The sequence below is a fragment of the Citrus sinensis genome, chromosome 9 (assembly GCF_022201045.2).
Source record: "Citrus sinensis cultivar Valencia sweet orange chromosome 9, DVS_A1.0, whole genome shotgun sequence".
Lineage (NCBI taxonomy): Eukaryota > Viridiplantae > Streptophyta > Magnoliopsida > Sapindales > Rutaceae > Citrus > Citrus sinensis.
This window is the reverse complement of record NC_068564.1, coordinates 30,994,064-31,017,954: the sequence shown is the minus strand read 5'-3', so window position 1 is coordinate 31,017,954 and position 23,891 is coordinate 30,994,064. Positions and strand designations below refer to the sequence as shown.

The 23,891-nt window shown below is 37.1% G+C and overlaps 4 protein-coding genes across 6 annotated transcripts; all 4 read left to right on the top strand.

Annotated features, from left to right (window-relative positions):
* Positions 1-780: 780 nt before the first annotated feature.
* On the top strand, positions 781-3,928 carry LOC102614331 (monogalactosyldiacylglycerol synthase 2, chloroplastic). Its single transcript, XM_006474331.3, has 8 exons — positions 781-1,369; positions 1,543-1,715; positions 2,013-2,174; positions 2,275-2,416; positions 2,554-2,778; positions 2,890-2,952; positions 3,045-3,119; positions 3,234-3,928. The coding sequence occupies exons 1-8, from the start codon at positions 1,082-1,084 to the stop codon at positions 3,492-3,494; spliced, it is 1,389 nt and encodes a 462-aa protein (XP_006474394.1). The 5' UTR covers positions 781-1,081; the 3' UTR covers positions 3,495-3,928.
* A 1,599-nt stretch (positions 3,929-5,527) lies between these two features.
* Positions 5,528-7,668, top strand: LOC102614623 (actin-related protein 2/3 complex subunit 3). Of its 2 annotated transcripts, none has more exons than XM_052434499.1 (4): positions 5,528-5,767; positions 6,107-6,215; positions 6,325-6,594; positions 7,227-7,408. In XM_052434499.1, exons 1-4 carry the CDS (start codon positions 5,765-5,767, stop codon positions 7,271-7,273), a joined length of 429 nt encoding a protein of 142 aa, XP_052290459.1. In that variant the 5' UTR covers positions 5,528-5,764; the 3' UTR covers positions 7,274-7,408. The 2 variants fall into 2 exon arrangements, with proteins under 2 accessions (XP_052290459.1, XP_006474395.1); XM_006474332.4 differs by lacking the exon at positions 7,227-7,408 and adding an exon at positions 7,415-7,668 and having other exon boundaries at positions 5,540-5,767.
* Positions 7,669-9,501: 1,833 nt separating this feature from the next.
* LOC102614918 (ubiquitin C-terminal hydrolase 22-like) lies at positions 9,502-13,536 on the top strand. The gene is made up of 3 exons (XM_006474333.4): positions 9,502-10,770; positions 10,862-10,986; positions 12,750-13,536. Exons 1-3 carry the CDS (start codon positions 9,950-9,952, stop codon positions 13,520-13,522), a joined length of 1,719 nt encoding a protein of 572 aa, XP_006474396.1. The 5' UTR covers positions 9,502-9,949; the 3' UTR covers positions 13,523-13,536.
* A 2,724-nt stretch (positions 13,537-16,260) lies between these two features.
* On the top strand, positions 16,261-20,263 carry LOC102615216 (translocase of chloroplast 90, chloroplastic). Of its 2 annotated transcripts, none has more exons than XM_006474335.4 (3): positions 16,261-16,633; positions 16,772-16,891; positions 17,556-20,263. In XM_006474335.4, exons 2-3 carry the CDS (start codon positions 16,841-16,843, stop codon positions 19,746-19,748), a joined length of 2,244 nt encoding a protein of 747 aa, XP_006474398.1. In that variant the 5' UTR covers positions 16,261-16,633; positions 16,772-16,840; the 3' UTR covers positions 19,749-20,263. The 2 variants fall into 2 exon arrangements, with proteins under 2 accessions (XP_006474398.1, XP_006474397.1); XM_006474334.4 differs by having other exon boundaries at positions 16,262-16,633; positions 17,488-20,263.
* Positions 20,264-23,891: the final 3,628 nt, after the last annotated feature.

Sequence of the window (23,891 nt, the reverse complement as noted above, 5' to 3'; positions counted from 1 at the left end):
GGACTTGGAGCTACAAAGGCATTACCATTTACCATCATTGTAGTTGTTAAGTGGCCTGTCTTTCATGGCTGCCAAGTGCCAACTTAGAACTGGTTAAGTATTCAGGGAAAAATGCCAATATTCTAATATTATCTATTCAGGAAAAAATGGTGACAAGTTGCACGCAATTTGGTGCACTCGATGGTTGTTGGTTCTGTTGTCAATGTACGAGGAATAAATTTAGTTCAATTTAGGTTTTATATTTATATAATGATTTTCAGATGAAGTATATACACTTCATGTAAAGATGTATAATAAAATATCGTATGAGAGAGAAGGTTACGTAAACAGATAACAAGGGAATAATAAAGATTTCATTCGTAAGCTTTTAATGAAATAAAAAATTAGAAATAAAACAAATATTTACATTTTTTTAAATCAAAAGTGCAAGTTCTAAAAATGCCCTCCCAAACATCCGAGTTGCACGTGTAATTTTGTTATTGGCCAATAAACGTTTACTGAACTCGGTCTCTGTTTTCCCTATAAACCCCCATAATGCCAACTCGATTACTCGAAGGGTATGCTAGTATTTTCACAAAATATCTAACGAATAACTATCATTCAAATCTCAGCCGGTGAGAGGAAATAACCGAAAAGTTGAGGGACGTTGCAAGCAAATTCATCTAAAAACTCGAAACCAATGAAAAAAGAGGGGGAAAAGAAAAAAACTCAACTGTACAGGCCGCGGACATAGTGAAGATTCGAATCTTCCCATCCGAACATTCCAAAACAAAAAACGAATAAATCCAATTCAATTCCAGCCGAATTGGCACAACACGAAGCATGATTCCGTATTCTTAATTTTTCTTTCTGTTCCAATTTCTTTTAAACACCTACACACGCATTTTCGCCAACTAAGACACGTTACATGTTGTAACAACCTTAATACACTCAACATACCACTGTCTATTTTTGTCCCACGCCCTCTCCGCCGGGAAAGAAAGGCTGTCATTTTCCGGCAGCGGGAAGAGCAAATCCGACGGTTTGGTCATTATTCCATTCAAATTCTATTGGTTGTTGATTTTTGTTATTCAAAACAGTCATGGTGATGACGGTGGCGTATCCAAAGAAGGCAGTTTCTTTAACAGAGAAGGTGTTGCAAAGAGTTTATGGGAATCACAGCACGAGCAGCAGCAGCAATCTTGGATGTTCGTTCGACAGCGATGATGATTGCGAGGAGGATGATGAGAGCACCGTGGAGCTCATGCAGATTGGAGCCGAGAGGACCAAGAACGTGCTGATTCTTATGAGTGATACCGGTGGGGGTCACAGAGCTTCTGCTGAGGCCATTCGTGATGCTTTCAAGATTGAATTTGGTGATGAATACAGGGTAATTTTGTTTCTGTTCTTTCTTCTTATTTGTTTCTTTTTTTACTCATTTTTAAAAATTTTTCTTTCAGCATAATTCGAATCTCCAACCTTACCACCCATCTCCATCTGGGTTCTTGTTTGGAATTTTTTTGTCAACTGATGTGATTTTTCTTTTTCTTTTTTAAATTTCAGATATTTGTAAAAGATGTTTGCAAAGAGTATGCCGGGTGGCCGCTGAATGATATGGAGAGATCTTACAAGTTCATGGTGAAACATGTACAGTTGTGGAAGGTTGCATTTCATAGTACCTCTCCTAAATGGATACACAGCTGCTATCTTGCTGCCATGGCTGCTTACTATGCCAAGTATGTTCTTCTTCTTATCGAAACACCTTAACTTTTAGTCTTGAAAGTGTTTATGTCCGTTGCTGATGATAAATTAGCAGCAAGTGGAACGTATATAGGTTAAGATTCACAAATCAAATTAAAAAAAAAAAAATCGTGATGGGTGCACAAAAATTTATTTAAGCAAAAATGAATTTACGTCGGTGGCTGGAGTTGATCAGGAAACATATTTTAGGCAAGAAAGATGTAGAGGGGATGTAATAAGTGAATTCTTATTGCTGTGGAAGTTCCTAAATTTGTTGCATTCTGTAACTGAAGGGAGGTCGAGGCAGGTCTCATGGAGTACAAGCCGGACATTATCATTAGTGTTCATCCTTTGATGCAGCACATTCCTTTGTGGGTTCTAAAATGGCAAGGTCTGCAGAAGAAAGTGATTTTTGTTACTGTCATCACAGACCTCAACACCTGCCATCCTACATGGTGAGTTAACAAAGTCATTGGGAGTTCTGTTTTTTCATCCGTGTGACTCTTTCTATCAATGGTACAACAGAGCATATGTTAACACGGAATTTGTACTCAGGTTTCATCCTAGGGTAAACAGATGCTACTGCCCATCAAAGGAGGTAGCCAAGAGGGCTTCATATTTTGGCCTAGAAGTGTCACAAATTCGTGTTTTTGGCTTGCCTATTCGGCCTTCTTTTGTCCGCGCAGTTATTTCTAAGGTAGGAGTTCAAAACATTTGCAAACATAATTTTGCCTAGAAATATGATATATCTATGCACATTTGGTTCAATTAATTAGATGGCATTATGGCTGTAACTGTTAGTCCATTTTGTTGTTTCTTTTCTTAATTGTGTAGGACAATTTAAGAATAGAACTTAAATTGGACCCAACCTTGCCTGCGGTACTACTGATGGGTGGTGGAGAAGGAATGGGTCCTGTTAAGGAAACTGCAATGGCTCTGGGAGAATCACTACTTGATAAAGAAACTGGGAGACCAATTGGACAACTGATAATCATTTGTGGTCGTAACAGAACTCTTGCCTCTACCCTGCAATCCGAGGAATGGAAGATCCCAGTTAAGGTAATTGCCTCTTCCTAGACGCAATAAACAGATACAACACTGCAATAACACATACGTTGTTTAGGCATTGAGTAAACATTTTTCCTTTTTTAATCTTTTTCAACATTTCAGGTTAGAGGGTTTGAGACACAAATGGAGAAGTGGATGGGAGCTTGTGACTGCATTATAACAAAAGTAAGTTTTAAAACATTCTTCTTGATACTTCCCCAATTGACATCAAGAAGAGCTCTAATTAATCTAACTGATTCTGTTGATTTATTATGTAGGCTGGACCTGGTACAATTGCGGAAGCATTGATCAGAGGACTTCCTATTATCCTCAATGACTACATTCCTGGACAAGTAAGCCATCAATTCCTTTTACACGTTGACTCACTTACAGGACACATACAATTAACTTGATTTCTCAGTAAGAACCACAGTACTAACAATTTCCCCTTCATTCGAAAACACCAGGAAAAGGGCAATGTACCGTATGTAGTTGACAATGGCGCTGGTGTGTTCACTCGAAGTCCTAAAGAAACTGCAAGGATTGTAACAGAATGGTTCAGCACGAAGACTGATGAACTCAAGAGAATGTCCGAGAATGCACTTAAACTAGCCCAACCGGAGGCAGTGGTCGACATCGTGAAGGACATTCACGACCTTGCCGCGCAGCGAGGTCCTCTAGCCAGAGTTCCTTATATGTTAACAGCGTCATTCACGAGCATAATCTAATTTGTTTTCAGCATCATCTAAGAAATAGGTCTGTTGTATGCCGCATTGGAATGCCATGTACAGCTAGTTTGTCTATAACATCATTCTTTGGCTACAAAGTCCTGTTCCCCATAAAAGTTCTGCAATAACAGGCTCTGACGTTGAATTAGGATTTGGTTTTTATAGGGCTCTATGTTAGAGAAGTTAAGGTCTGTTGCCAAAGGTTGTGGTGTTGCAGTAATTAATACAAGTGTTCCATAGGAAAAAAAAAAAAAAAAAAGAGTCAGAGTTTTAATTTCCTTTTTTTTTTGTTCCTTTTTCCCATTAGCTAGTTACAAATTTTGGTAATAGAGTCAGTCTTCTTGGATCTTTCAATTGATTGCAAGATGTAAAGTTTGCTTGAATTTAGAATGATCCTTGCTTGTGTTTGCTTACAAGTTAAGCTTAAACACTCATGTTGGCTCTCTCTTAAAATAATGTCAAAAGAAAACATTGATAAAAAAAAATAAAAATGAAGAAAGTCAAAAATATCAATACAAGTCGTGGTCATAAATTGGTTAGATGCTATATTATAAAAATGCAAATTTCAAAGTTCGGCCCCTATATATAATAACCCGTATCCATTTGCGTCTATTTGTAAATTAAAAATAGAAAAGAATAGAACGAAATAGACCGAAAATACAAACAAACAAGGCTGTGTTTTTGGAGGCTGGTAAGCTAAAATGATTCAGTAAGGCAATGTCATGATGACACTGACATCACTGTGTCGTGAAAAAAAAAACCCCCCCAAAAAATCATCTCTAAACCTTGGAGGAAATTCATTGTCGACCTTGTTGCAGATAAAAAATAATAATAATTAATCAGAAGAGCCAATTACACAACTGAGGCTTCATTTGCTACGGTTGTAGCTACGCGTGTAAAGTAAACCTGCTAAACTGTTTGATTAAAAAACTTTCAAATCTTCTTTTTAAACTAAGCTGATTTTTAGCTGATGAAATAAGAGTATGGTATGCTTATTCAATTAAGATATTTGTATTTTGTTTAGGTAGCGTTTATTTTTTAGATTGAAGCACGAATTATGAGAAGTGAAAATTTTAAGATGGGAATGTGGAGTCGGAGTAGAAATATATTTTTTACTTACGAATGAGATTGTGGAATAAGAGTCAGAATCTTAATTATGTGTTTTGAATTAAGAGTGAATTATTTCATATTTTAGTTTTATCATTATTTAAAGAATTATAATTTTTAATTATAAAGTGAATCAAAAAATATATATGTTAAATAAAAATTATTAATTTTAATTATATAAATTATTATTATTATTCTTAATTATGTGAATTATAATTTTTTTAATTTTAATTTTAATTATGTAAATAAAAAATTATTATAAAAACAACACAATTGAAACATTATGATTAATGATATAGTACAAAATTAATTTTTTTAGAAGAAACTATTTGTTATTATTAATTAATATTTTATTTAAATAAGTTTAATATTATTACTTTTAGTGAATGAAATATTATTAAATATTATAATAATATCATTTAAATAAATATTATATTATTATTTTTAAATAAATGTGGTATTATTTTATTTTAATAAAAATAATTATATTATATTTAGTAATGGATGGATAAAAAAATAAAAAAGAGGTGGGAGGCTGGGAGCAAGACCATGGGAGTGGGAATCCCAACTCCTCCCTTTAAAAACAAGTGAGACCCATAGAATGGGAGTCTCGTTTCTCGAGTAAGTAAACATTAGAGAGAGAAATCCATATTCTCCACTCCTAGGTACCAAATAAACATAATACAAGTGTATCACTAGCATAATTTTATTATTTGAATTAAAAATAATAAAATTTAATAAATAATAATTAATTAACAGTTTAAGTTAATTAAATAGTGACTCCAATTAAATATTTCAACCGAGTAGGTATATATAATTTTTAGTACTTCTCAAGAAAAAAAAATATAATTTTTAAAATATATTTATTAAAGAAAAAGTATGAAAAATGCTTGGGAATACAAAAGCAGGCAACTGTATTTTAACTACAATCGTCATTTTTAATTAAAAATAAAAAATAAATTCTGCTGAAGCCTGAAGATATAAAATTAAATTGAGATTAATTCCTCTCCGATTGAGCGAATGTGACACCTTCAAATCTTCGGATCCAACCAACAGAGAAAACATATCATTTTTCTTTTGCCGAGAAATTGATACTTGCAGGAAAATTAGGGTTTTGCAAATTGGGGCGAAAACAGATTCTTTTTAGCTCCAGTCATCGAGAAATGGTATGAGAATCATTTCCCACTCGTCTTTCACTCATTTAAGCTCGAACGTTTCGTATAATTTTGAGAAACATTTATTTTAATCATCAGATTGAATGAATCCTCTTTCAGCTTTGTGAGTATTTGTTCGAATTTCTTTATTGGGGGTTCTTACTCTATCGTATAATCAGATAATTTCTTATTTAGCTACTGTAAAGCTGAAAACTCAACATGGGTATTGTAAAAATTATGTCTTTAATTGTCTCCAAGGATTAGAAATATAGTCGTAATTTTGTTTCCTTAATCTTTTCAACCAAATGTGGGTTTCCTTGATTGAAGATAGACAGATGGTTTTTTTGGTAGGTTTATCATTCGAGTTTTGTTGATGAGGAAGGAGTTACTAAAGCTTGTGGTTGCCCTTTACTTCCTTTAAAAAGCCATATAAAGGGTCCTGCCCCTGCTTCTGATCAAGGTTATATATAATTTTATCATCTAACATTTTGAAGATTGGATGTTTCTCCTTTTGTTGGTCAACATTGAGAATCTTGAGATGTGTCCTTTTTTTTTTTTTTTTTTGGCAGATAGAACTGATATTGTTGATGAGGCAATCACGTTCTTCAGGGCCAATGTGTTCTTTAGAAACTTTGATATTAAGAGCTCGGCTGATAAGCTGCTAATATATTTGACATTCTACATAAATGTGGCTTTGAAAAGACTTGAGGGTCGTAGAACTTTGGCTGAGGGAACCAAGGCAATCATTAACTTGGGCTTGGAAAAGGTTCCTGTGCCAGGAGAGCCTAATTTTCCTTTTCCAGGTCTCTTTGCTCTTCCTCAATCTCAAAAGGAAGCAGGTAAAGCTCCTTCAATCCATTTCTGCTTTCATGATCACATTGTGTGTTAATATGCTTACTTGAAGTGCCCAAGGATCTCTGAAACTATTTTTCCAAGTTGTATCTCCAGTTTTGTGTTTAATTAGTCACTTCTTTCGTTATGCGTCGGGATTATTTTGCCGGCTTTTTACAATTGCACAGGACATCCTTTAATCTCTACTAGTAATACACTTTTAATATTAAAACATTTCATGTTCCCTTTTCCTTTTTTTTTTTTTCAATAAGCTTCATGGTCTGATACGAGAAAGACACATGTGCTTTGACAAGTATGAGGATAATAAAAGTAGATATCTTTGCTGTGTCAACTTCCTTCTAATTCTAATACTTTTAGAAGGTTATTGCACTGAAACTGGCACGCAGCCTTAGTGTTCTATTGACATAGTTCTGTTTATGTCAATAACATCACAGCTTGAAGCTTTATCTTTGACTTTCATTTTCCTTTTTCTTAAGATCTCTCATAATATGATCAGATGACATAATTCCTTAAATTCTTAATAAAAAGCTGTTGAGGTTAATAACTCTATGAAAAGTCCCAATATTAGTTCATGAAAGCTACAATACTACAAATCATCTTTAATTGCTCTCTATGCAAGAAATGACGCTAAGAGTTGCTGGATCAGAAAATCATATCGAATGTTGATGTTTATGTGATCCTTTGATATGTTTGCTTTGAGTCTTCTGCACGGTAAGTGGTTGACATGTGATTTTTACTGGCGACATTGACTTTGTGGATCTTGAATCTTCATTTCCTGTTTTTTGACTTTCGAATTCCAAAATGCAGAGCTATTCAGGAATTATCTGAAGCAGATAAGAGAGGAAACAAGTGGGAGACTGTTGAGTGTTGCATATAGACCTAACGGCACACCAAATAAATGGTGGTTGGCATTTGCCAAGAGGAAATTCATGAACATCATTGTTCCTTGAATACAGTTTGTTGTGCATCCATCCAACTTGTAGCTTCTGAAATTCTTATATATGCTCTAAAAAATATGATTCCTTTTCATTGACAGTAATAAAAATTTGACTTGAGGCTTATTCATTTGTTCGAACTGTTTCATCCCTGGAATTGCCATATTTTTTTGCCTTGAAGCCTGTAACAGTAATGAAACTAGGGGAGCAAACTCTTAATTGCTTTTGATGGAAGTTCACGATATTTTGCTTTCTTTATTTCCTTTTGAAGTACAAGAGGAGGAGAAGATGGAACAACAGAAACACATTATGGTGGTCCTTTTTGTTCAATTTTTCGAGGAGGTCTTATGCAGGTGTTGCTAGCCAAGTTTTGCTCAAAAGAAGAAAAACATGCAAAGATATAATGACATTGATTCCTTTGCCAATTTTAAAGAAGAAAACAAGATAAGCTTATCTTAAGAGTGTTAATTTGAATGCCAATTATGGGCGGCTGGGTAGGCAAGATCAAGCCCCAAGTACCAAACTAAGAGTTCCAGCTAACCTGTGGCAATCAAAACGACATATCCGGATCATTCAACTTCTTGGTGTTGGTGGCTTTGCCCGTCTTTTGGAAACAACGTATGGGGAAATTATTTGAGCCAAGTGATGTGATGTGATTTGCATTTTGTTTCTTGGTCATGTGAGGTGATTAGGTACGCAACTGAGTCGGTTAGCTTTTCATATTAGGAGGTTGTGGGCCCCACAGCAGAGCTCTCTAATAGGAGGTTAAGATGCCCACCTTATTGTGATTGTATAACTCCTTGATTATGACAACAGAGAATTCTACCCCAAAAATTTGAATTGTAGTTGTTTATTTTATTTTATTTTTTGAATTGTAGTTGTCTATTATGATTATGCATTTATGTGAAATTATTACGCTCTGAAAATTGAAGAACAAAGAGTTGCTAGTTCTAAACTTCCTCTTAACACTTATGTGGTATGTGTTTTACTTGTAAGAAAAGGGAAAACTAAAGAAAGAAAGGGATTCTTTCCTTAAGCATAGTAAAAGTGGAACATTATCTTGTTAGTAAACTAACACTTCTACAAAATATTTATTCAAAATTATATAGAGTGTAATTCTGATTGCTGGAGGTTTTTTTTTTTTTTCTTCCTCTTGTAATTTTGTTAATGTTGAATGATAATGATACAATACAACGCATTGAAGTTAAAATATTTTTGTAAGTTTCGCATAGTAATCAAAACTTAGAGAGACTTAAATGAGGCTTTACAACAAAATTATGCCATATATTGTATTTAAAAAATTACTAAAATTTTTGTGTTCAATATCATCCATCTAAATAACACAATTAGCGAAAGATAATTAATATTCACTGATTATCAAGATTGATTATCACACTTGTAGTTTTGTTTATATTAGCAACTCATCAAGGTTAGATCTTTTAAGAAAAAATATAATAATAATAATAATAATAATAAAGGATGGGACACTTTGTAATTTGGTTTAGAAAATTTTGAACCAACCTTGACCAGTGAATTGAGCTAAATCGAACTCGATGGTTGTCTGTATAATCTGTTTTGGTTCAATTTTGAAGGTCCGAAATCAACCGAAACCCCCCGGCCACCAGCCAATTTTTGAACAAAAAGACTCGAACCGAAGTCAATCGGTTCAAACTTTCTGAACCGATGATAAGCGGATTTCCCAAGTCCCAACCATATCGGTTTGAGCAAAATGCCCACCCATGAAGTTTACACAGGATACTCCGCATCCATAGCAGATAAATGTCGCTTGAAAAGATCACAACCGTCCAACAAGTGTGCACTGATGATCATTCCACGTTGAATATCGCTTCGAATGGCGGATATAAGTTCTCTTTTATGTGCCGTTTTTGCCCTCTATTCGTAATGACGAGAAGAAAATTAAAATAGAAAACCAACGGCAGGTAGTAGACGGACACATACTCTTGACTCTCACAGTCTTTGCCGCTGAACTTTCTACTCAAAACAATCTTGCTCTATTTTTAAAGCACATTTATTAAAAACAACTGAAAAATAAAACAAAACACTCAGTCTTCATGGTCATTCCTCTTTTTTTGGATCAAAAGACAACATAAATAGTAAAAGAAAAAAGAATATATCCTTAATATTTTTTTAATTCTATACATTTTTTAAAAAAAAAATTATATAAAAATTTTAACAATAACAAATCCTGAACTCAACTTTTCATCAAGAACAGAAGCCCTAGCCGAACAACATCACTCACAATCACACACTCATAGATCATCATGGTCCCTCAATGTCAGCCGTTGATCTGATCCCACCACAATCCCCCGCCTCCGATCGATGACCCTTATGTTCGACAACATCAAATCTAGGGATTTCCTCCACCACCACCACCGCCGTCACCGCCATGTCATCCAAGATCAATCATCACCACCAGAATGACAAAACCAACGGCCAGATCTTTCCCCAACCCTGTCCCCACCTCGCCGACTTCCGCGCCCGCAACGGCACCAAGCCATTCCGCGCGATCCAGGACTGCCTTCACATCAAGCCACCCGGTGGACGCGCCGCCATTCGGCGTGACCCCTCCGAAGTACCCCGCTGCGTCGTGTGCGGAGACTCCTCCTGCCCGCGCCTCTACGCCTGCATGGCCTGCGCCGCCGTGTCATGTCACGTGCCCCCGCATTCCTCCCACGTCGCTATCCACGCGACGAAGACGTCGTCAGCGTGCAGTCACGAGATTGCAGTCGACGTGGACCGCGCGGAGCTGTTCTGCTGCGCTTGCCGCGATCAGGTCTACGATCGCGACTTCGACGCGGCGGTAGTCCTGGCCCACACGACGAGCATAATCCAGTCGTCAAAACCGGAAAATCTCCGAAAACGACGACGCATCGATTACCGCCCGTGGAGCCCAGACTTACGCGAGCGCTCGTTGATGGTGAACAACGCGAGTCCAATTGATAGCATGAGTTCCTCCGATGGGGATCTGCCGCGTGGATTACGTGGGCTGAATAATTTGGGAAATACTTGCTTTATGAACTCGGTTTTACAGGCATTGTTCCATACGCCGCCGTTGCGAAACTACTTCTTGAGTGATCGACACAATAGATATTACTGTCAGTCGAAGAATGGCGTTAGGCTGTGTTTGGCCTGCGACTTAGATACCATGTTTTCCGCTATTTTTTGCGGGGATCGGATGCCCTATAGTCCCGCCAAGTTTCTCTACAGGTTTGTGCGAGTCTGCGGGATGTACATTTGGAAAAAAAAATTGAATTTTTTTTTTTCAATTGAAGTGAAAATCTTTGTTGGGATTTTGCAGTTGGTGGCGGCATGCTTCGAATCTGGCTAGTTATGAACAACAGGATGCCCATGAGTTTTTCATTTCTATGCTTGATGGGATTCATGAGAAAGTGGAGAAGGATCAACATAAGCCTCGCAGTCAAGGTGACTCCTTCCCCTGCCCTTTTCTAATAGTGTTGCTTGATTAGAATCGAGATGGTGAATTCTTTGTTTATATGGTCAATGGATCTGACTTGTTTTATAGTGGTCCCATATTTTTATCATGCATTGTGAAGCATAGTTACTAGCAGATACTCAATGGGTAAATTCTGTTTTACTTTGGCTTTTATCTGCTTTTCTGAGATTTGTTTGTTTCAATGAGCAAAATTACTCGAGGCATAAGGTGTTTCAACCCGAATGTTTGTATAATGCTCACATGAATGAAGGGATCTCTTTAAGTTCACTTGACTTTTAGTTTGCCAAATTTTTTTTTTTTAAGTTTTTCTTATATCATGCTGTAATGGTACTATAGCATTTTTTTTTTCCAATCTGCCAGTTTGTTTGTTATCTGTATGACATGACAACTTTAATGAAAATTCCTGGCTGTTGATTTTAGATTGGCATTGTGATTGTCCCTCATTAGGCAGCTTAGTGCACCATCAATAGAGTATCAAATTCTTAAGGTCGAATTGCAAGGAATTAGTTAATGACAGGAAGGATCCTGTAGATGGCTTAAGAGTACCTAAGGTAGTTAAACTGGTCATTTAATAAGTATGAAGCATTAATGAAACTTGTTGTCATGCTAAGCCAAAAGAGTATCAAGTTAGAGATATCTTAATCTGTTAGTACCTGCTGAAGGCCTAATTTTTACTATTCTTTCTGATCAAGATGATAGATAATATTGTCAAACAATAAGAGTAACCACAACGTTTAACTGCAGGGTCTAAGGTTTAGGGTTTATATCTGTTGCCCTAGGAGTTGCCAAGTGGTACCATGTTTAGTGCTAATACTCAACCTCAGTCTGCAAGCTTGATGATGTCATCTGCTTCACCCTGTAAGTCAAACTTTTCTTTAGCCTACTGGTTTCATCATAGGAATTTCTTGTCATCATAATTGTCTTGTAACTCAACCTTTTGGCATTTATAGGGTATTTAATGGACAAGCTGATACAAGTTTCACAGAATGGAGGCGAATGTCATTAGGTTTTCTTCAAGCGTAGAGTCATTTGTCAATCATTGGGAACTTTGATTCTCATCCGTTCTCTGCTTCAAACTTCCTTTTAGCACCTCCTTGTGTTAGCAGAGGTATCAGAATTCCTTATGAGATTGATGAAATTCCTGCTAGTTCACTGTATGTCATTTTCTAGCTTCAACTTTCTTTATCCATCCCTCCATTACTGGCCTGGAGCTGCACTAGTTGTCTTTCAGTTTTTGCTAGTTTTTATCTTTTGGTATTTGTTTAATAATAGTAATAAGCCATGGCACGTGTTGCCATATGCAACCATCTTATGACAAGCCTGCTTCCAGAATTTGACACTTTCTCTCTTTTGGAAAGCCAAAGGAGGAAATAAACCCGTATAACATTTTCATCAGATGTTAGTCATTGCTTATTACTCTGGCTGCAATGTTTTCTTTCTATATCTTCCTGTGCAAAAATAAGATAGTACTATTTCTTTGGGTTTGATTTGTCTAGGTTCTGATCATTTTGGTTGTCACTTCACTCTAGGACTCCATTCAGTTGAGTTATTATTCTTGTGAATTTGTTAATCATGTACTTAGGAAAGCATTTGAGATCATATGTTTGCCAGGGAGATTTATATGGTTTCAAATTTCAGATTTTATGGATAGAAAATAAATTACAAGAAGGAAATTAATGCCTTTATTTATCATCTTGATTGTTTTGATAATCTTATTTCCTTGGTGCTGTAGGAAATGGAGACTGTTGTATTGCTCACAGAGTGTTTTCTGGTATCTTGCGATCTGATGTTATGTGTATGGCTTGTGGTTTCACATCAACAACATTTGATCCATGTGTTGACTTCTCACTGGATTTGGAACCAAACCAAGGAAGTTCCATGAAGACATCGTCTACAAAGTCTAATCATTCTTGCAATTGTGAGGCAGATGGCATGAATTCAAGCCAGAACTGTGGAATATCTACCTTGATGGGGTGCTTGGACCGGTTTACAAGACCTGAGAGATTGGGCTCTGATCAAAAGTTCTTCTGCCAACAATGTCAGGTTAGGCAGGAGTCACTTAAACAGATGTCCATAAGAAAGCTTCCATTGGTTTCTTGCTTCCACATCAAAAGATTTGAGCATTCTTCTGTTAGAAAAATGTCAAGAAAGGTTGACCGTTATCTTCAGTTTCCATTGTCATTGGACATGGCACCTTATCTCTCTTCTTCAATCTTGAGGAGTCGTTTTGGGAATAGATTTTTCCCTTTTGATGGGGATGAGTCAAATACCTTGAATGAACCATCGTCAGAGTTCGAGTTGTTTGCTGTTGTCACTCACACTGGTAAACTAGATGCCGGCCACTATGTGACTTACTTGCGGTTAAGTAACAAATGGTACAAGTGTGATGATGCTTGGATCACCGAAGTTAATGAGAATACTGTGAGGGCTGCCCAAGGGTACATGATGTTCTATGTGCAGAAGATGCTTTACTACAAAGCAAGTGAGAAACAGGGTACCTCATGATATGCTGAAGGGAATTGTATGTTGATGAAACCGTGCAGAAAGCAAGTTTGACTGCCTTACTGGAAGTTGTGGTTACCGTGTGTTATTTATTGCCCGCGACGGCTACTTTTTAGGTATACCATACAGTGAATACATAATTCTCCAAGTTGCTTATACTCAGCGATGGAAGACCAAGCAAAATCGCCCAAGGTGTTTTCAAATGGTAATTTATATAATGCTCCATTGGAGTGTGAGCGAGCCTAAATTTTTGAGGCGTTAGAACATTTGGGAAATTGATTTGGAAAAGACATGAATTCATTAAAAATGGATTTCTAATATAACAATTTTTCCCGGTTTGTTGATGTGTTATCAGCGGGTTGATCTTTTTTCCCCCCGGGATCCTCTTGTGGGTTAACAGTGTTCTAGTCCTTTTTCACGTTGCTTAAAATATCAACATCATGTACATGTATTTTGTTTTGAATCACAAGCTTGAATTGCTTGGTCCTTGCATTCTCCCAAGTCAGTTTCGTCATCTTGTTTCGCCTGTGATCGAAAAGAGTGATGCTGTTCAATTTCCATCATATGCTTATGTTACTCTGTTTCTGGGTGCCGCAAACCATCAGAACTTTGAACCACAAGCAGGTCAGAAGAAATTTGCTACAACAAATATACTGCGCACTCTATCTAACTCGTATTTCTTCTTCATAATTGCGTACTGAAAAAAAAAAAAGGAAAAGAAAGAAAAAATTTGGAAAGTACAGGTTACATCACGCATGCAACACTCTTTCGCTTCAGCAGGTCTAAAGCACAAATGCAAGGACTGTGTCGAGGGCCATAGGCGTAGGCCATCCATCATCAAGGTTGTGAAATTTACATTTACAATTGGCTATATCGAAATGGGAAGATAATCCTTGGGGCATATTTGCAATTGTTGTGCTTCTGCTTAATGTTGAGAGCAGCAGAAGTGTCTAATTTAACACATTTTTATTTGGCAGTATTTACCAACATCCGTTCCTTTCATTTTTCTGCAAGAAACAATTCAGGTTTAAAATCGATAAGTCGAGTAAGTGTTTTTGAAAAATTACACGATATAGAATAATATCATCTCAATTATTATTATTATTATTATTGAGCCAAGTGGCATAACCATACCTTGAATTCTTGAAAGAAACTATCGTTTCAGTTTTTGTGAAATCCAATCCGCAGTATATGCTACGTACGAATCCCAGGAATACCTGCTACAGAATCACCAAATGACCCATCAATAAATGCAACAATGTCTTTGGAGGCTTACGTGAATAGTAAAATAGTATATGCCATTTGGGTTGAGTTACGTTGGAGCATCTCCAATGTAGAACAGTCGCAGAATTGTTGGACGCATGTTGTTACAATTGTTTTAAATTCAGTTATATACATCCAACGGTTCTGGGAGCTGTTCTACGTTGGAGATGCTCCAAAGTAGTAGCTGTCATTTTGAAATTACCTGAACTGATCCAATTATGTAAATTGGTGAATAGTGTTGATGATGTATAAACACGTCTTCCAGCATGGCAAGAGGGATGGTAAGTGAAACACCAAGTGCCGCCACTAGTGGTGATGTCCAAACAACTCCTAATGCCCTGTATCCATCACGTAAACTCAGGAGAAATCAATATCAAGAACAAAATCCTAGCAAAAACTAGAAGAATCTCTAAACATACCAAAAATAATCAGAGACAAAGTTTCCAACAAAACCATTTGCTATGATTATTTCTGCTGTTTTGGCTGAATGGGGAAATGCAAATTTGGGTTCAATGCCCATGGCGGTCAAAGGCCAAACTGTAAATGAGAATATGTAAAAATGTATTCAATCAATGATTCAATTCAATGACAATGCACGCCACCAAGAGAATTGGTTATCCCAATTTGTGAAAGAAATCAAATGGCCATGGTAAGTTAGAAAGCTAGGAAGCAGTTAAATCTTACCAAGCCACCAAAGGGCAACAAGAGTGAATAATCCAATGCAGCCTACTAACTTTTGCATGTCCAACTTTTCTCCTCCCTCTCCACAAAACTTCTTGAGCAACACTGCATTATGGATATTTTAGTCTCCGACTAAATTTTGTTCATGATCATATTTAAATTGAAGAGGTATTTAACCTGTAAAAAGTCCGTATGTCATGGCTGAGAGAAGAGCGAAAAGATCTCCTACAAGATAATGCTTCCTATTCCTGTAGCCCCACAAAAGCTCATAAGCCATTAAGCCCCAGTGCAACTAATAAAGCAAGCCGGTAATTCTAAGCAAAAACATACTTGGATATGCTTGATTGAGGTTCATCTGCAGTCCATGTCTTCCCAATTGTTGTCATAGCAACACCAGCCATGCTGTTAACAAATAACAACAGAAACTACTTTCACTACATTAATTTATATGGGACTATTGACGCCATGAAACTACATAATTTAAACTACTTTCACTACATTCATTGTTCCCAAGTGTTCCGGACAGAATTGAGATTGTCAAATTCACCCCGGCCCGTCTCGGACCATTGAAGTCATGAAACGATTGTGTGCGGAACATTTTGGGAGGATATTTTTTATCTAATGAAGCCCAATTGGATTAGCCCAGATCTGTTTGACATTAAAGGTACCAGTGGCCCATGGGCTTCAGTGATTGAACGGACTATATTCCAACTTCCATACCCAATGATGAGTTTCTTGAAACGAGAAATTGTCGTCCCATTGGTTTTGTTCCCTGAATCACGAAGCACGAGATATTCCAAGTTCCAACATAATCAAATCACCCGTAATACGAACACCACAAAGCATCCAATAATCGCCTACACCCGAGCCCACTCTACCACCGCATCCGACTAATTCATTCCGCCACGCGTCACGTTTTCTGCACACGAGTTTATCCGCACCATATCGTGTTTTTGTTCGATTACAACAAATTTTGTCTGTCTTATCTGATTTCCTCCTCCTCCTCCTCCTCCTCCTTCGCAGCCTCAGCCTCATCATCTTGGTTGTCCCTGTGCCGATACCAGACACCGAGTGAAAAATTGAATTCTTTTTGCTGAAGCCGACGTTTAATTCTCTTCGTTTTCTTCTAATTCGAAACAAAATTTTGACTTTTAGTTTCTTGGTTTACAGGTAATTTGATTCTTTGCCGCAACCTTAGCCGTATAATTATTGTTGCTGGAATTTGGCTTTGTTATGTGTGTAATTGATTTGTTATGAGCTTATTACTTTGCAAAATCTTAGCTTTTGTGTGAATTTTTGTTTTTTTAGGGCTAATGAAGAGTGTGAGAGACTGGGTGTTCTCTCAGTTGTTGGCATCATCTAGACAATTGTCTGGCAATGGAAATTTCTTCCATGGGGGACCTACTGGTGAAGAATTTGATGACCAAGGTATTACTTCTTTGCTATTAATTTTGACCATTTTGATCTTCATATGTTTATCTGTGGAGGGATATAGATTTCTATTGGAAGGGTAGAGAGAGGAATATGTGATTCTTGCCATACGGGTTTTGATGAAATGAAATGGAGAAATTGGTTGTTTCAATTTCTGTTTAAGCATAAGTTGTTTGATTAGCAGTTAGCAGTATTGCTTGCTTTCTATGTTGATTTTAGTGTTATTTCGGCTAACTGATTTTCTATTAAATATGAGCATCATTTAGTGCCTGCTTGGCACGGCCGATCTGCTGGCCAAAAGCTCTTTCTAATTATACTTTTGGAGGATTAGGGAAGCTATTTTAGTTCTCAAATTTTGAGCTTTTGGTTGCCTTTTTTAGGCTTGTTGCATTGGAAGAATTTCAATTTACCTAGAAAATCCCTCATTGGCGCAGTCCCTAGTTTTTAAATGATATATTTTAATGGTCCTTTTTTCAAGATTCTTTAGAAATTTCTTAAAGTTGATTCAATTTTGAGTCTTTAATTGAGCTTGTTCTGTTGTTTGTTGCACTTGTTAAGTGAGAGCTTATTGTGTCATCATTCGTTTGGTTCAGCTCGCACATCCAGTTTGGTAGCACCACCAGTGCTTGCTGATGCTGGGTGCTCTTCTGATGTGAATCAGGATAACCGGCGTTATTCCACTTCACAACAAGTTCCAGTTGAAGATCCTTCTCCTCATAATCAAAATACTGATGATAAAATGATGGATCCTTTGGTGAAGATTGAGGATCTCCAAGTTAAGTTCTTGCGCCTTCTCCAACGTTTTGGGCAGTCACAGGATAATATTCTGGCAGTTAAAGTGTTATATCGGTTACACTTAGCAACATTGATTCGAGCAGGAGAATCTGATATGAAAATGGTTAACCTGAGAAGTGATAGAACCAGAGCGATAGCAAGAGAGCAAGAGGCAGCTGGTATCCCTGATTTAGATTTCTCAATAAGAATACTTGTCCTGGGTAAAACAGGTGTTGGCAAGAGTGCAACCATCAATTCTATATTTGATCAGACGAAGACCGAGACTGATGCATTTCAACCTGCCACTGATTGCATCAGAGAGGTAAAGGGAAGTGTCAATGGGATTAAAGTAACTTTTATTGATACCCCTGGTTTCCTACCTTCGTGTGTAAGAAATGTGAAGAGAAATAGGAAGATTATGCTCTCAGTGAAAAAATTCATTAGAAGATCCCCACCTGATATTGTTTTGTATTTTGAACGTCTCGACCTCATCAGCATGGGCTTCAGTGATTTTCCCCTTCTGAAGCTTATGACTGAAGTTTTTGGTACTGCTATATGGTTCAACACCATCCTTGTCATGACTCATTCTTCTTCAACTCTTCCTGAAGGATCCAGTGGGTATCCTTTTAGCTACGAGTCATATGTGACCCAATGCACAGATTTGGTGCAACAGCGTATACACCAGGCAGTATCAGATGCAAGACTTGAAAATCAAGTGCTTTTAGTGGAAAATCACCCTCAGTGCAGAAGAAATGTCAAGGGGGAACAGATTCTTCCAAATGGACAGATTTGGAAATCTCGTTTCTTATTATTGTGCATATGTACCAAAGTACTTGGTGATGCTAACGCGCTCTTGGGATTTCGAGACAGTATTGAACTGGGGCCCTTGGGTAATACTCGAGTACCTTCTATGCCACATCTCCTTTCATCTTTTCTGCGTCACCGGTCATTGTCAAGTCCGAGTGAAGCAGAGAATGAAATTGATGAAATTTTAGCTTCAGAGATAGATGAGGAAGATGAATATGATCAGTTACCACCAATAAAAATCCTGAAAAAATCTCAGTTTGAAAGGCTGAGTAAATCCCAGAAAAAGTCCTATCTTGATGAGCTCGATTATCGAGAGATTCTTTATTTTAAGAAACAACTAAAAGAAGAGTCCCGTAGACGAAAGGAGAATAAGCTTTCTAAAGAGGAATGTCTTCCAAATGACAGTACTCCTGACGAACAGACGTCTTCAGAAGCTGTTATGTTACCAGATATGGTAGTGCCTCCTAGTTTTGACCCAGATTGCCTTGCATACAGGTATCGCTGCCTAGTTACAAGTGACCAGTGGCTTGTGAGGCCAGTTCTTGATCTCCAAGGATGGGATCATGACGTGGGCTTTGACGGAATAAACTTGGAGACAGCTGTGGAGATAAAAAGCAATGTCTTTGCCTCCATTGCGGGACAGATAACCAAGGACAAGCATGATTTCAATATTCATTCTGAGAGTGCTGCAGCTTATGTAGATCCCGAGGGCCCCACCTACTGTATAGGTCTTGATGTTCAATCTTCTGGTAAAGATATGATCTATACTGTTCACGGCAACACTAAGCTGAGGAATTTTAAGCACAACGTTACTGACTGTGGGGTTTCTTTGACATCATTCGGCAACAAGAATTATGTTGGTGCAAAGCTTGAAGATAGTTTATTGGTTGGGAAAAGACTAAAGCTAGTCATGAATGCTGGCCGAATGGGTGGTTCTGGACAAGTGGCATATGGTGGGAGTTTTGAAGCAATTTTAAGAGGGGCGGACTACCCTGTGCGGAATGACAATATCAGTTTGACAATGACAGCTTTATCCTTTAATAAAGAGGTGGTGTTAACTGGAGGTTTCCAATCTGAGTTCCGGCCGATCAGGGGCTTGAATATGTCGGTAAATGCCAACTTAAATAGCCGGAAAATGGGACAGGTATGTATAAAGTTGAATAGCTCTGCACACATGGAAATTGCTCTGCTTGCAGTCTTCTCAATTTTCAGGGGCCTTTTACGTAGAAAGGCAGCTGAAAACAAAAGCACAGAGGCATTGGAGACAGGATAAGTTTTCATACTTCTTCGGGTTTTGAAATTCTCTCATTGGCTCAGAGAAGAAACTATAGTGGTAAAGCGATCTATTTTTGGAAATTGGAATTTCTCTTCAAGTCTATCATGGACGTGAAGGAAAAAATGAAGAAAGCAGTTTTGTCGCGACCGTTCCAGATTTTTTTCACCTCAATTTTATTAGATAATGTTCAGATTGTGGCAGAAAAAGCTAGATAGATACGTCTGTTAATGCTCAAAAGCAATAACCTATGATTCATTTTGACATCAACATTTAGTCAGGCTTCCAGCTTTGGTCATACCTATTGTGGTCGTTAGTACGTAAATTTAGTAATAGTGGTAATAATTGTACAGGAAATTTTCTAAAGGGGGGTTTTTCTTACAATTCAATTATCATTATGATCCTTTGAGCTTCCTTAAGTGGCATTTGGAATGATCCACTTGATTTTATTGTAAAACCATTTTGATTATTTTGCTTGGTAAGATGATGAGACAAATAAAATAACGTTTGGAATCCCTCCCTGTGCTTATATTTAAAGCAAGAAAGATATTATTTTTTGGAAAAAGATCCTCTCCTGATCTGAATTTTCACGAATTTTTAAATTTTTTGTTATATTTTTTAAATATTATTTAACACATCATAATTTTAGTCATAAGTATGTAAAATATAACGAAAAATATTAATTAACACATTGCTAGTTCCGCTCTACCATTCTCTCACTCAAGACTCAACAAAAGTAAATAGAATTGAGAATTGCTCTCAAAATCTGGGAAGTTAAACTTTGCGAGTGCCATGCTTCAAAGAGACAAATTTATTTATTTGTTTTCTTTTAAAAAGAAATTATCAAATCAATATTAAGTCTCTTCTGCTAATGCAACAAGTTCCAGAGTCTTACGTCTTCAACTTTCTTTTATTCTTTATTTCTTGACTTTTCTCAGTAGGCATAAAACACTGAATAAAGAATCGGATTCTTTTTGGACGACAGCATATGCCAAGCTATGATACCTTTTGATATCCTGATTCCTCAAAACTCTCGAAGCCCCAGAAACAAAATACACACACACACACACACACAGCTCCACACGTATAATCATTGGGTTCTCTTCGTTAAGTCATTATGATGAGTTAATGACAAATCTCTTAATCCTATTCCCCTAAGAAAAACAAGAAACAAGATTACATTCTCTCCACAAAAACCATACACATGCACACAAAAACAATAAGAATCAAATCAATCAAACTATGCTCCTCCGCCCATCTTTTCACACTAACAATACCATCCGATCCAATACATTCACTTTATTGAATAAATCATTTACATGTTACCCCATATAATTGATTATAAGCACAAATCACAAAAGAAAGGACAAAAGGCAATGAATCAACTACAGTCCATATACATACGAAATGATCACTAAACCAAACAGAATTTTTCTTTTTTAACCTTAAACTTTGCATTACAGTTTCATTTAATTCAAGGTGAAGAACCCCACAAGACTTCAGCAACAATGGTGGCAGCTTCAGCATCTGAAGCAGATGCTTCCCTTACTCTCAACAAGATCTCTTGCTTCAATGCCCTTCTCTCTCTTTGCCTCAGCCCCTCACCGACTTCTAATTGCACTGCAAATCTTGCCACACAGCTTGCAAATGGATGGCGCTTCAAGAATTTCCTTTCTCTACTCTCTCTTTTGCTCTCAACAACTCCACCAGCACCTACCCCTCTGTCATTCTTTTCTTTCTCTTCAAATCTCTCCATTTCAATCAAATCCCCACCAAGTTCTGATCTTTGCAACTCCACTAATTTTTTCACCAGCCCTTGTTCTAACATTGCATCAATGGCTTCTTTCCGCCCGAAATAGCCAATTTCAAGTATGCAGTCCATTGCAAGCAATTTCATTTGCAAATCTTTCATATCTACCAAGCTAATAATCTTTGGTATTTCACCATTTGACTCAATTTCATCGACAAGTGGTGACTTAATTGACTTGATCAACTCACAAAGAACTTTGATCGAATGCGTCGAGCTCATTGTTAACAAAGCTTGAACGGTTGGACCCATTAACACTTGACCCACAAAGACATCTTTGTTGAATCTAATTAAAGAAGCTATTGAGTAAGCAGATTGTTCTCTTAAACTCTTGGAACAACTGGGGTTACAGAGAATCGTTTCAAGTAATGAAAAAACCTTTGATTTGAGCACCAAATCTTGCAACTCGCGACTGAACCCTTGGGAGACTCGGCCCTCGAACCGAGTCAGCAGCTTCACCAACTCGTCCTCGTTGCCACCACCTCCATCCAGATCTTTCAGAGCCTTCGTGAGTCTCTCGATATGCTCTCTGTCAATCCAGGCTTGAATTTCGGTCTCGATGGAGCCGGCGACTCGGGAAATGGAGTGAGTCGAGACCCGGCGAGCCAAGAAGCTTCTGAGGCTATTACGGCCGCGGGATTTATGGAGGGTTTGGACGAGGGTTTTGAGGTCGGCGAGGTGTTGAGAGAGGGTGGAGAGATGAGGGTCCTCGGAGAGGAGAGCATCGGATTCGGTCTCGAGCTCGAGCAGAGCTTTAATGGCGGATGAGTTGAACTCGGCCGAGTTGGAACTGGGGTGCGCTTGGAGGTCCACTGAGGCTTGCTTAAGAGCTTCAAGAACGTTGAGCACTCGCGGTGCTTGTACCTGCACCGATGGGTCTTCCATCCACGCAACTCCTTTCCTTTTGATTGTCCACGGCGTTATGCGAAATGAACGCAACGACCAACCAGTTTGTGCTACGAAAGAGAGCAGTTTTTGTTTGAATTGTCAAACGCGCGTGTAAGTACGGTACTGTGTTATAAATAGAGACAGAGAGAGAGCGACACATATACGTATGATGTCGTGTAGAATCAGAGTATGAATTAATAATATTCTGATCTCCTTGTTTTCTAAAAATTGTAAATAGATATTTATTTTTTTATTTGTTACGTATAGGCCCCCCCAATAACAATTAGCTTAGAGAAATGAATAAAATTCCTAAAGTTCCCCGTTCAAGAATAATTTGAGTCTTTCAAAAATTGAACCATTACTGGAAACGTAAAAAAAATTAAAAAAATTAATTAGACTTAATCAATTACATTCAATGTACTAAGGTGATTCGACTAAGAGTTGGTTTAAGAAGAATTTTTATAAACCAACATTCCCTAGTCATTATTGATTTCGTTGATAATCGGTTAATAAAATCAATTACTTATGTATTTGATTATTTAGTCCAAAGTGTCAAATTGTGTTATTATAGAGTTCAATTGATGTAAAATGAATTTAAAATTTAAAAAAATTAGCCTGATTTATATTTTTTCTTATTTCCACCATACTATATTTTTGAATGCTTAGAAACATAAATTTTTTTGGATAAACTAATTTTTATTATGGATCTATGTGTGGAAAGTATTATAATTTTGATTAAGTATTTGTAAATAATAAAACCTTAAAGATTAAAATGAAAGAAACCAAGTGAATATCAAGCGGAGATAAGCATTTCATTCATTCAAATTGTGTATCATTTACAAAGCAATCAAGCCTATTAAAAATCTACTGCCCATTTGAAATGATTTCACAGCCATGAGTCGATTTCCAAGTGGTGCGGTGCCGAAGAAAATAGCAGAACAGATGCACTGAAAGTGATGTACCAATGATGCTGAAGATTATGAAGTGTGGAGAGCCGAGTGTTTCATAACAATTTTAAGGGTATTAACAGGTACCTTATTGATCTTATTCTTTTATTATTTATTTAGCGGGGACTTGCGTGGAAAAAACTACAAAATATACTCTTACTTGCGATAAATAAAAATATAGTTGCAAGTATCCTTAATGTAGAAGAAAATGACTAGTTTAATTGGTACATGTAATTCGTTAAAAATAAATAAAGAATTAAGAGGGTAGTTGTGTGCAAAAGATGAATTAATAAAGTTGTTTACGTATATTCAAAGTATAACAATAAACGTGAGAAGTGATGCATGATTCACAGACGGACGTTTGCCACGTGGTCAATTTTGGATCTGATCCGTTTGATGGACGGTCAATGATGAGCCGATTGAAAACTCTGGCTATTGGATGCCCAACCAGGAACAGGATTTTTCTTTTGTATTTAATTTTAAATTTAAAAAACATGAGAA